Source organism: Pararge aegeria, chromosome 12, assembly GCF_905163445.1.
Source record: "Pararge aegeria chromosome 12, ilParAegt1.1, whole genome shotgun sequence".
NCBI lineage: Eukaryota > Metazoa > Arthropoda > Insecta > Lepidoptera > Nymphalidae > Pararge > Pararge aegeria.
Genome location: NC_053191.1, coordinates 14,638,207 through 14,652,031, shown reverse-complemented (window position 1 = coordinate 14,652,031; position 13,825 = coordinate 14,638,207). Strand labels below are relative to the sequence as shown.

The 13,825-nt window shown below is 34.2% G+C and overlaps 1 protein-coding gene across 1 annotated transcript; it reads left to right on the top strand.

Annotated features, from left to right (window-relative positions):
• The first annotated feature begins 898 nt into the window (after positions 1-898).
• Positions 899-12,734, top strand: LOC120628003 (isocitrate dehydrogenase [NAD] subunit gamma, mitochondrial-like). The gene is made up of 8 exons (XM_039896169.1): positions 899-1,235; positions 2,735-2,849; positions 4,107-4,258; positions 4,979-5,123; positions 7,272-7,417; positions 8,404-8,555; positions 9,366-9,505; positions 9,950-12,734. Exons 1-8 carry the CDS (start codon positions 1,000-1,002, stop codon positions 10,028-10,030), a joined length of 1,167 nt encoding a protein of 388 aa, XP_039752103.1. The 5' UTR covers positions 899-999; the 3' UTR covers positions 10,031-12,734.
• The last annotated feature ends 1,091 nt before the right edge of the window (positions 12,735-13,825 follow it).

Here is a 13,825-nt window from a genome sequence, read left to right as displayed (position 1 = left end):
GAAACTCCGTCAAAGAAAAACTAAAAAGCAGCAACACACGCTACTTCATAAAAGAAAAAAACATAGAATGTTACCATTTAATAAAAATATTTTTATTTTTATTTGATATGATTTATCTTGTATAGTTATTGAATTTGTATTATAAAATTAATCTTTATTCTTGGAAACATATTTTTAACAAAATCCTTGAAATCAATGAATAAGGATTGCAAGAACTAGTGGTGCCATCTTGATAGTGTCTCTATAAGATTTAGGGATAGTGTTGCCACCACTTCTGCTCTCATTTCCAGCATTCTGCCTTTCAGTGCTGTAAAACTTCGTGGAAACTTCTGAAAAAACGTATTAACTCTATATATATATTAGTAGCTCTTATTATATATATATATTATACCTATGGTCTATACATAAACCAAAATCGACGAATTGTAATGAATAGTAAAATTGTAGGCACAAGGGTGACAAAGCTTAGTTTAACGTTTATTTTTCGTTAGAACTATATGTTATATACGAGCCGTAGCCGTAGTCGTCGTCGGCGTGTATTTAAAGCCATTTTATGACTTTATTTTGAAAGCATTGTAATAAGTATAATATTTGCTAGGGTATGAGAAAAAGTCGTGAAGTACCTTTACTTCAAACCGCATTGCTGAGTGAATATGAGGTTTTTTCTATTTTTCTGATATTTAGATTATTTGTGAATTTTTCTCCACACACATTTACAATATATAAGTTATCATTTATTTAAAAACCATAATAGTCACGAATACATTTATGGCATAACTACGCTTGCCGGGTCAGCTAGCATTTCGTATATAATCCGTTTAAATACGGTATATTTATTTATATGGCAGCACAGACTTACAGCTGGTATTTAACAGTGACATATGCCCTTACCACGCCATCTTTAGTGGAAAATTCAGTAACTAAACTGTCATTTAATTTTACTTCCTGTGATTATCCAATACTTGCGAATTTTCGTCTGGATATTCTTATATTAAAAGTATGGCAGTAAGGTTGTTGTCTAAAATTCGGCTCGTACCGGAGCTAAGAGGCGCGGCGTATAGCTCAGCTGCCGCCCCTGCCCAGCTTTCGGATTTTGACCTACAACATAAAACTCCTGTAATTCGCAAGCAGAAGATCATTCCTGTGGCGCAGTATGGAGGTCGTCACGCCGTCACCATGTTACCTGGAGGAGGAATTGGCCCTGAAGTTATGGGTTACGTCAGGGACATTATCAAGTGAGTTTTTTACTATCTAGCTCTTATGATTACCGAGTACTAGTACTGTAATCTGATACAGCATCTAATTAAAGCTAAGGATGACGATAAATCACGTGAAATAAATAACAATGTATAGTACACGATTTTGAACGCAAAACGCTCTGTTGATAATGTTGTTTTATTTATATTATATGATGTTTATGATGAAATATTCAAAGTCAAAATTCCCAGTATACATCAGGATAAATGAATTAATGAAATAAACAAAAAAAAACATTGAACTAGTTGAAATGTTACTAAGGATAAAATAAGAATAATTAAATAAATAATTACACTAGTGAATGTGGAAATCAATTAAAAACTTTGCAAGTAATCATCTCAGACTCATTGGTTTGCCTACTCTTCAAAATGCCAGTAGTATATGTTTTCATAGCATACTTATTGGATTAACATAAAGTTATAAAAATATTGCCATAATTCTCATGGATGAGTGTGGAGGGCTTGACAATATGTTCCAACATGTCAATTTATATAAAAAGGAATTATATACAATTATGTATACAATATTATATTAATGATCAAATCAGGAATGCTGGTTTTTTCATGTTTAATTATTGGAAATGATTCATTCGCACAGCATTAGCTATCATCAATAACCTATAACAGTCCATGCTTGGACTACAGACTCTTACAGACTCTAATGGAAGGGTTTGCCCATAATTTCGCTGATGATTAAAGTAGATGGTAATAGTATGACAGATAATGCTGTCCATTCTCCATTATACTCCCACAGTTGACTCAAAAACACCCGCAAGGGAGCTAAAAGAGGATGGATGGTGACCATTTTATTCTGATCTGCCGTCACACGCTGCACAGAATTTACTATATGTACATTTCATAACTCCTTTACTAGCATAGTTCAAAGCAAAATAAGCTGGGTATTTTCAACATCAACATAAATTCAATGAGGGGGTTAAGTATTGTATATTTAATATACTAGCGTACCCAGCCCACTTTGCCGGGCTAGATTTTGCTTTATTTTATTTAAACAATAAACTTACATCATTATATTTTTCATTTAAGTCTCATAATATATTAAATCATTTACTTCTCTCCGTATTCATTCTCTTCTATTCTCTTGAGCGGGTGAAGATCATTATCTACACCCATGTACACCCAACAATAGAATATCATCATAGTAAATAAAAGCTGTATTTCACAGTTTGACAGTTCAAAAATAGGAGTGCTCCGCTCGTCACCAAACTTTACAGGATTACTCACCTGGTCAATCCGGAGATTCCCTGAAAGTTTCATTGAAATCGGTCCAGCCGTTTCGGAGCCTATACGGAACATACCCACACACGTTCTCTTTTATATATATAGATATAGTCTTTGTGAGGAAACTGGCATAGCTGAGAGTTCTTACCCGGGCGAGTTGTGGGCCTGTTGATTATGATGATGATGATAATAATATCAAAAACAAAGTACATATTCATAATAAGTTATAAATTTTTCAGGTATATTGGAGCACCGATAGATTTCGAGGTTGTGGATATCGACCCCACAGTAGACAACGATGAGGATGTGCAGTACGCTATTACTACTATCAAGAGGAATGGTGTTGGAATTAAGGTATTCTTTTTGTTATCCCGACCAACTTTTGTAACCAACCAAGCTTGTTTTATTTATTAATGATCTGTAAGTTATTCTACACTTGATGTTGTCTATCCACTTTGTTTAGGGGGGAGTTTACCAATACTTCACTTAACAGTTTGAGGCAGCCATTTCATCATCATGGGACTCTAATGTCCTTAGATACACTACTATATTCCCTGCAATATGGTTAATCAGATTCTTCTAATGATATTTTCATACAAAGAGATATTTATTTTTATTTTATTTTATTTTATTTATATTCAGTAGTATCCCTACTTAATATTATAAATCTAACAGCAGTATGTGGGTACTAAGCTTTTATTTCTCATATTGAGTTTCCTGATGTTTTTTTGAATTTTTTTTTTCTATCTTTAGTGATTCCTAACGTAATGGGCCCTACAATGCAATACTAATATTAAAAGAAAATACTAAAAGAAAAAGAGGAAGGCAGCTGAAAAGATGGTCTGATGACATTAAAAAGGTATCCGGATTGCTGTGGTTAAAAACTGCAAAAGATAGAAAATAATGGAAAGGATTAGAATGAGGCCTATGAATCTGCAGGACACACTGATTCGGACCCGAATCTATGTGCAAAAACTAGTTTTTTGTAAATTGTCAGAAATCTGTAAATCAGTAATTAAGGCTTATTATTACTATATATCGATTCCTACTGTCAAATTAATTTCCGTCAGCCAAAAGATTTACTATAAAAATGAAGCTAAATTTGCTATACTCGACGAAAAGCAGGAGAATCTATAATCTCTTCAATCCTTATACTCCACACCAAACAGATCTTCGGCAATGTACCCTCTACGCACTCTTCGCTCCGAAACCGGAGCATACTCGGGAGATGTTGGCTTTACAATAAATAATTGTGTTTTGAACAATTATTGATTGCATTGTTTCGCTCCGAAACCGGAGCCTCCTCAGAAAATGTTGACTTTACAATTAATAATTGTAAATTATTCATTGCAGACCATGGCAAACAAAGCATATTTTTCATAATATATCATGGATTTCCGCAAAGTAACGCCTGCTTCTATCCAATATTTAAAAAAAGTTTACAGCAAAGAGTATAACAGTAAACTAATATCGGTTTCAGTGATGATGATAATCACAGGAAGTAAAATTAAATTTTAAAGGAACACCAGTTTTATTGCTGCATTAAATTATTCCCTATCTTGACCTAAAAATGTTCCACTTAAAGATTCTTAACATATTTTTCACTTTCAGGGTAACATAGAAACAAAAAGCGAAGCGGCGTACGTAACGTCGCGCAACGTAGCACTGCGTAACGAACTGGACATGTACGCGTACGTGTTGAACTGTAAATCCTTCCCCGGCGTGACTACCAGGCATAAGGACATCGATGTTGTTATTATCAGGTAAGCAACCATGGGTTCTCTGGTACAAAGTGTTCCTTCGGCTGGTTACCTCATTGATATGACCTATGAATAATAAATAAATAAATATACTACGACAATACACACATCGCCACCTAGCCTCAAAGTAAGCGTAGTTTGTGTTATGGGTACGAAGATGACTGATGAATATTTTTATGAATAATACACATATAAACACCCAGACACTGAAAAACATTCATGCTCATCACACAAACATTTTCCAGTAGTGCGAATCGAACGCACGGCTGGGACTCCGAAAGCAGGGTCGCTGCAAACTGCGCCAATCGGCCGTCAAACTGACCTATACCGTCCAGATCTCTATGTCCAGTAGGTTTTGGGTGGTATAGCAAAACACGATTGCCTGTTTAACGCTTATATCGGATGCCTAATGGTTTGGGAGATGCGTAGAGAGCAACACTTTCACCAAAACTTAGATGATGATTAGCGCCAACTAAATTTACAACACCTATTCGGCGTTTCGTAATGTTAAAGGAACTGACACTTGACGGATGAAAAATATATAAATTCAGTTTTTTTTAATAAACTTATATCCTCATAAGCGCCTCAAAATGAAAAATATGATAATACAAACAAAAAAATACCACACCTTGAGGTAAGAATTTTAGAATAGTTAGCTCAGTTGTTTCCGATAATTTGTGACCACGTTACGTCCTTTAGAAAATTAATAATTTCTGTTTATAGACAAAACACCGAAGGCGAGTACGCTATGTTGGAGCACGAATCTGTTTATGGCGTGATCGAGTCCATGAAAGTGGTAACCGCCACTAACTCTGAACGAGTTTGCCGGTTCGCCTTTGAGTTCGCTAAGAGGAATGGAAGGAAGAAGGTAAATGTATTTCTGTGACGCAGTTTTTAGCGCTGTGGTATTTCAAGTGGGTCCGGTTTCAATACCCGGCAACTACAATGTAATACGTTAAAATTATATTATATGTCCTCTAATCTTATTGCAATATTTATATTTTAAGAAAAATACTGTCAATCTGCATTATAAAATATTTGCGTTATTAGTCGGTAAGTGTATATAGACCCCGGCACGGGTCAAACTGCTTATTTCCTATTGCAATAAAGTTTGTTAACTTTATTGCAATAGGAAATAAGCAGAGTTACATATTTTTTTTTTGATATTTTCTGTCAATATAGTACGAGATCCCGCTGCAAAATCACTACGTTCATTAAGTAGTGAGTCAAACAAACATTTTTACATACTTTTATGAATAGGAGAATACACTGATAACACCGCAGCCAGTCAAAAGTGGCCGCAAGTAATTTTAATTAAATTAATGTTAATTAATGTTCAAAAAAAAATTTCGTTCACCTCTCTTGGAAATAAAATATCATCCACATCATAACAATGCATGTAAAGAATTCTAAAATCCATAGGTGCCGTTGCACACTCGGCCGCAACTACCTCGCAGCCAGGTGTAAGCAGGTAATATTGTGATATATTTATACGTTTATGACTTACACGGATGTTCTTTATATAAAATTAAAGCTATTTTTTTTTCTAATATTATGATATATTTCTGCCTGTGAAAAAATAGCCGCAAATTGCGAGTGCTATCTGTTAAAAACGCGAGATATCCGAGATAAAATGAGAGACAGTTAGCGCGCAACGCCACTTGTTAGATGAGGATGGCGAATGCCAATTTCACACATTCCCTATGGTATCCAAAATCATCAGTAGATTCAACGGTTAAAATTATATCAAAATATTTATATTTTTTTTTGCGGCGAAACATTAACATTGAATAACACTTCTTAAAAGATGAATTATTAAAATCCAATATATTATTAGTTTTACTACACAAAAAACACTTCTTCATTTTTTTTAAATGTTAACTCATTGATCAATGTTAATAAATAAATAATATCAACAGCATTGTGTATAACGATTTCCAAAACATGGTTATAATATAATAATAACTCAGCTGCACTGTTGAGAACCCTATCTATCGACGCATGCGCAATGGCTTTAAATACTCACACAGCTGGCATTCGCCATCCTCATCTAACAAGTGGCGTTGCGCGCTAACTCTCTCTCATTTTATCTCGGATATCTCGCGTTTTTAACAGATAGCACTCCTAATTTGCGGCTATTTTTTCACAGGCAGAAATATATCATAATATTAGAAAAAAAATTAGCTTTAATTTGATATAAAGAACATCCGTGTAAGTCATAAACGTATAAATATATCAAAATATTACCTGCTTACACCTGGCTGCGAGGTAGTTGCGGCCGAGTGTGCAACGGCACCTATTGATTTTAGAATTCTTTACATGCATTGTTATGATGTGGATGATATTTTATTTCAAAGAGAGGTGAACGAAATTTTTTTTTGAATATTAATTAACATTAATTTAATTAAAATTACTTGCGGCCACTTTTGACTGGCTGCGGTGTTATCAGTGTATTCTCCTATTCATAAAAGTATGTAAAAATGTTTGTTTGACTCACTACTTAATGAACGTAGTGATTTTGCAGCGGGATCTTAGACTAATATTGTTAGATAAAAGAGAGCTAAGATAAACTTTATAGAAATAGAGAGTTTGTTTTGATTAAAATAAATCTTCCATTTTCATTCACGCATTCATAACCAATAAATACAATAGTGAACTCAAAATATTTCAAATCTTGATTTAATTGTTCGTTTTTAGGGTTTTCTTAGGGTTCAAATACTCCATAATCGAAAAATTACTCATAGAACTATAACGTTACTTAGTTAGTTCTTCCTATAGAGTTTATAGAATACTCTGTCTCTCCGTCATTAACAGCATATTTTTTTCTAAGCACAGAGACAGTGTCTGTAGGTTCAAAGTGAGTTCAAATACTCCATAATCGAAAAAAATATGCAACTATAAAGGTACTCACTTAAAAAATACTCATGGAACTATGTTAGTTGACTGACTGACTGACTGATGGACGGACGGACGTACCAAAAAACTAACACAAATGATATTAATTTGTCAAATTCAGGTCACAACAGTACACAAAGCCAATATCATGAAACTGTCGGACGGATTGTTCTTGGAAACATCTAGACGCATTGCCAGAGACGAATATCCAGAGATTGAACACAATGACATGATTATCGACAATTGCTGCATGCAGCTTGTTGCAAAGTAAGTAATATTTTATTATATTTAGTAAACAGGCTTTGAAAAGTTAAGTAAGATTTTCATTTATATTCGAAGTGAAATTGGTATTTATTTTCAAAGAATAAAACTGCAAAGTCTAGCGATCCGTTATTTATTTATCCGTACAACAAAAAAAAAAGGTATTTTTAACTTCAATATAATATCACATACAATATCATGAGCTGATGAGTATGTCAATAAAGAATGTACAGAACGTTACCACTAACGTCATGTATAAAAACAAAAAAATATACATAAATAACATGAAAGGTGAAACGCGGATTTAAAAAATTATGACGTCATCTCTATATAAATATAATTTTGTACTGCTTAAATTTGCGTATATCAAGTATGGTGGATTTTCAAACAATCAGTGTCGAGGTTTTTTGTGTAACAAATACGGTTTTAACGGTGCGCAAAGTACTAAATATATACATAATAAATATATTAAATTAATATATTTTTCACTACTGTAAAAGAAACTAATACATAATATTATAGGAAGAGAAAATAAATGTTGAATAAAATAATGATACTTACAGTGTTAGATAATATAATATTATTAATAATGTATCGCCTTGACTTTAATAACTTTTATTGCTCTTGACTTATAGACTTATATACTAGACATATGCTTTTTGCATTTGCATTTTACTAGACGCGGACTTTTTTGTAGAACTTTTTAAGGGGAACAACTGTGTTATACAGTATTTTATCGAAACTTTAACCGTTTAAGCGGCGCACGCAGCGGAAGCTCACAAAAGGAAAAAGAAACCCCGATTTGGAAACTTTCCTCATTGGTGCTATGCTCCTCTTGGTCTTTGCGTGATAGTATATATGGCTTCCTCGATAAATGGGCTATCCAACACTAAAATAATTTTTCAAACAGGACCAGTAGTCCCTGAGATCATCGCGTACAAGTAAACAAACAAATTCTTCAGCTTTATATATTAGTATAAGATTATTTGCAGGCCCCACCAGTTCGACGTGATGTTAATGACGAACCTGTACGGCTCTATTGTGTCCAACGTTGTGTGCGGTCTACTCGGAGGCGCTGGACTCCTCTCGGGTAGGAATTACGGCGACCACTACGCTGTCTTTGAGCCTGGCACCAGGAACACTGGTTAGTATCCCCATCATCATTGTGGCGGTCTACACATTCTCTTACTAGATGGCGCCACAAAGATCCTGCATCGCGCTAACAAAGTACCGAGCACTTGCAAAGAATCTCACTTCTGATGCGTGTGGTGAGGTATCAAAACGGTTATTCAAAGGCCGGATAAACAAATTCTTTAAAATCCGACGACGCATCGGATCTCGTTTGCCCGCTATTTATAAAAAAAAAATAAGTTCTTACAAATAATGACCATATACAAAATGTAAATGAAAACCGAAATATTACTTCACAGGCTTTAGAGGTACATTGTTTACCGTCTCTGAGACGTATCTGTGAACCCGAACTGTGTCGGTCTTTTATCTTCAATAGGGTTGTCATAAAGACATACTTAGAATGTTTTGTATAAAATAAGTATGCTTCTTTTGTTAAAATATTTTCACAGGACGATTTCTTATGAAATATACTTACGCGCGCTTTAACAGTATTTCGTAACTCCTTTACACGTTGTATTGGCCAGCACTTGGCCTGCGTGGTAGACTACTGCCTTAACCCTTCTTTTTCGGAGGGTAGATTCGTGCCCTAGAGTGGGCGGTTAGTGGGTTGATAATGATATAAAGTCTATTCTTTCTTACCTGCCTTATTTTAAATTGTTAAGAAAAAAGGAAAACATTGTAAGGAAACCTGAGAGTTTTCTAGAATGTTCGCAAAGGCGCGTTGAGTCCTCCAATCCGCCCTAGTCCAGCGAGGTGTATGATGATATCACACTTGTACCGCTGCATTATAGACGTCAACAATGTAAAATGTTTCCTCCCTCAGGTACTGCCATAGCGGGCAAGAACATCGCGAACCCAATAGCCATGATCAACGCATCCGTGGACATGCTTGAGCACCTGGGACACCATTACCACGCTGACCTCATCAGGCGGGCTCTTAACAAAACCATCAATGTTGACAAGGTATATACTCGTACATTTTTACCCTTCTGTTAAAAAAATAACGTGATGCCTGGGATTTAAAGATTTGGAATACCTTAAACCCACCAATGCCTTCAGTATTAGGTAAACTAATTAAATAGTGTAAGTTTTATATTTTTTTTGGTCTTGTGGGTTTGTAGATAGCATTCGATTCTATCGAGACTTGGGCTGTTCTGGAGTCACTACACCGACGCCAAGTAGATTGGCGATATATCGAGGTGTTGCGATGTATCTACAAAACCGCGTCAATGACAGCTAATAAAGCCCAGGGGTGTTAGGCAGGGAGATGTAATATCTCCTAAACTGTTTAACAGTGCCATAGAAGACCAGTTTAAAAATGGGATGGCTGAGCTTGGTGAGGAGGGCTTTTTCGGAAGAGCCTCAGATTGTGATAATGATGATTATAACATGTGTTGTTATTTTAAGGTGCTGACCCCAGACGTCGGTGGTACCGCTTCATCTACTGAGGTCGTGAACAATATCATGGGTAATATTGGACGCTGTTAAACTTGATATTATCCATAGTTGTTTGTTGATTAGAAACGATTTTTCAGAGTACCATACTTTGTCCGTTATATACTATTTTCCCTTTGACGTTTGCACACATTTCTTGACAGTAGCCTGGGATTAGTTATCTATTTTAATGACGGTCATGGGAATCGTTAAGTGTCTTAAATTTTTAAAGTTACAAAAAGGCGATCGAATCGCCAATTCTGTGATTCATCACTGAACGAATGCGTCAAATAGGAAATATGTAATATAATGGGCATGGTATAAGGTATTTTACCGACCATTGTTAAATAAATAAATGCTGTCAAACGCACATTGAAATAAATTCTGAAAGCACAAATTAAATTGTGTTTTTCTGTGATGTCTAATTCCCGGCAAATAGCTTGAATAGGTTCGTTAAATGGTGTCAGCAGCGTCAAGTGCAAGTCAACCAAAACAAACACTCATTTTGTTCATAATCAGGCTAGTTAAACAAGAGCCGTACGTTACTGATTTTGGCGTACCTGCGTGATATACTGTTACTAACCATTTGACTCAACCACTGAGCTGATCTTGACGAAATTTGACACTAAGTGGGCTGCACAGGCCGTGGAAGACTTTAAGCCCGGCAAAATTAACAAACAACCCGGACGAAGTACTATAACAGCTTGTTATGTACAATTATGTGGTACAACCCAATTAGCATGACGTTGCTTAAGTTATTTGCCTGTAACAATAATAATTGTTAACAATGGTCGATAATAAAACTAAAATTTGTAGTAACGCATATTTATTTGTACACAAAAGCTTTAGTGTAATGAGATTATAGTGAGTTATCTTTGTATACTCATTGGGAGTACCAGTGCGCAATCAAAGCAATCCGAATACAACAGGTGTTGGGCGAAAAGCACCAACTTGTTGCCCTTTTGAGCTACTGAGTTGACGTACTATGAACTCCTTACACATGACAAAAGTTTTATCGATGTTTTGTTGTTTAAAAAAAAAACTATATTAAGTATAATCAGTTTGGTTTTGTGTACAAAAACATACCAATTTGTATGCACTATTGAATCTAGTGTCAGAATCATTTTGAATATAGCCAAAAATGTGTCAATACAACATCCAAGGTTATTTTATATATTAATTTATTTATTTTTGTAGTATTAAGCAATCATCTGTTAGCTAATTATTATATAAAGTAGAGTCACGTAAAATGAACGCTGTTTCCTATTTGGGCTCAGTTTTAAGACTTTATAACTACTTAATTATACATAGCTCTTTTTACGTGACAGCTAAAATATACTTACCTGTAGTGAAATAAATTTTTTACCAGTATTTGTTACCGTACCATTGAATCTAGACAGTAAATATAGTTTATAAATTGTATAGTAATAATTGAACTTAGCATACACCGTGCATAGCATTTCACCAAAAGCGTGCGAAATTGCTTATTGAAGGCAGTTTGTGTAATAGCAATAAGGCAACTTCTTCGTATAGCATACTCTTTTCCTACAAAGTCCCTCAATGCGATCGTCATACATAATTCTACGACAGCGATCCCTATATGTAACGTCAATTTAATTATAATTTATTTATTATATATTATAGAAATTTTTATTTCACATTTTTTTAAATATTTTATTGGAAACGCAATGTGCGTTGTTTTTAATATGAATTGTTTTTAATACCAATACATAAGTTTTATGTTTGCAACGAAACAAATTTCGAATAGAGTATCTCACAAAACCTTTATTCATTGTTATTTTTGACGCATATCGTGCGTACATTTTACTCATCCATTTATGGAAAATGAAATAAAAAAAATTTACATTAAAATGTTAACTCTTTCAGATAATTTACTAACTTTTGTTGACGCCGACCTCCAAACTAACAGAAAAATTTCATACTTTTTTTCCTCATCCTTTGAAAAGAATTATAATAAACATAACAATATGTATATTATTATTATAGGTAATCTTTAAATCGAATTATTATGACCTCAAATATGATTTGTAAGGTTGGTTTCAGTCGATGATTGTCAAAGACTAAAAGAAAGAATACACAAAATATTAACAACAAGCAGGCCTATTATAGAAGAAACGAAAAAGACAGTCTATGATTATTCTACTACCGGCTGGGTGTTTCGTTTAAGAATCTAACCACCGATGATTTTTTTTAAACCTTTTTGAAACTATAAAGAATAAAAAAGGAATATGCAAATCTCTCAAGAAACAACAGAGAATTTTTTGTAAATACATAAAAAATAAGTGAGTGCACCACTAAGTGGAGCACCTATTGTGTCTAATTTGACGTCTTTAATTTTATGAGTGCAAATAGGTTTTTCGTTTTAGTATATTACCGGTGCCCTGGACTGGTGTCACATTCTTTCACATACTATAAATATGAAGCAGCCTACTAGTACTTACTTCCTTAGTGTATGAAAAAATGAAAGGAGTGCATACGTCACCCGCACCATACTACAAAGATTTTTTAGCCTTATGTAACTGGACTTGTTCCTACAAAAACCAGTGATTCCTATAATACTACCATCAGTTTCCTTTAGTCTCTGATCATCGGTATTTTTTCCTTTTACCTTTATCATTGTCTGTTGTTTAACCATAGATATTGTTTCTAGGAAAAACTTACTTATGTATTTATACCCTGTAACATAGTTACATTATTATTTATTTTAGTTTGTAAAAAAAACAATAAAATCCTTAAAACGTGTAGAATGTTGTTTTATTCGGCGCTAATTAGAGGCGGTTTATACAAAAGTGGCCCAAATACGTCGATCACGTCTATAGACTTGTGTCGTAATTTTAATGTAAGAAATCAAAACTAGAAAGATTATGGAGAACGTCTGCGACACGTATTCGTCACTTCTGTGGAACTTCGCTTGAAAATACTATAGTTCACCTAAATCATATCATCCATATTTCATCAAATAAGAGTGGTTCGAGTAAGCTCAAGGAAATTCAATCCAATTTTAGTCTTTAAAATGACATCAAAATTAGTTCAGTAGTTTACCGTAGTTTTAAATTATGGTTTTAGAAAATATGAACTTTTCCAGCAATGTGCTTTTTTTTTTTTTTTCAGAAAATATTGAATATGTGGCAAGAGCAAGTGACGCTGTTGTTTTTTGAATTGAACGTTTAACTAGTTTACCCAGATGTTATTACTTGTTTTTGTATCTGTTTACCTGTTAAATACACATAATATAATCATGTAAAGTTACCGAAATTAAATGCTTTAAAATATATAGAACATTTATGTTTACATGCGTAAGGTGGCTAACCCACCTCAGTGACTTACGCTCTACTACAACGTTAAGGGAAAAGGGTAGATTTTAAGATAGGGTAGATATAACTGTTAAAATTAAGTCTAATCCATTCCCATTTTCATACATCTCCCGCCTAAAATGGCGGGAGATGTATGAAAATGGGAAGTGGCAAAAATAATCTTTTCCAGTGACCTTTTGTTTGCATTTAGCCCTACTAAAAATATCAATGATTCTGGTCCACGGTGCCGTCTTATGCAAAAAAAACCTGACTGTTAAGGAAATTTAACATGCATAATACCGTATTCTTTGATTCAGTTTACTGTGTTCACATATGTATAAACCTATACTTACATAATGCGGACAACATAGTTTTATCCAAAGTAACAAATCCCTGTGCAAGCCTCCGTTTAAACCGTTAAAAATAACTTTTATTAAAGACCCTTGCGACCTGTTTATGGGACGTTATAAGCTTGCATAAACGACAATACCTTCCTGCAAACGAGACTAACTAAACCAGCATAAAATACACTTGC

What these genes read in the sequence shown, in the direction of transcription:
- LOC120628003 (XM_039896169.1), top strand. Translation starts at nt 1,000, where the DNA reads ATGGCAGTAAGGTTGTTGTCTAAAATTCGGCTCGTACCGGAGCTAAGA. An exon ending in GGAATGGTGTTGGAATTAAG is followed by an intron (nt 2,850 to 4,106) that starts GTATTCTTTTTG and finishes TTTCACTTTCAG; the next exon opens with GGTAACATAGAAACAAAAAG. An exon ending in GCCTGGCACCAGGAACACTG is followed by an intron (nt 8,556 to 9,365) that starts GTTAGTATCCCC and finishes TTCCTCCCTCAG; the next exon opens with GTACTGCCATAGCGGGCAAG.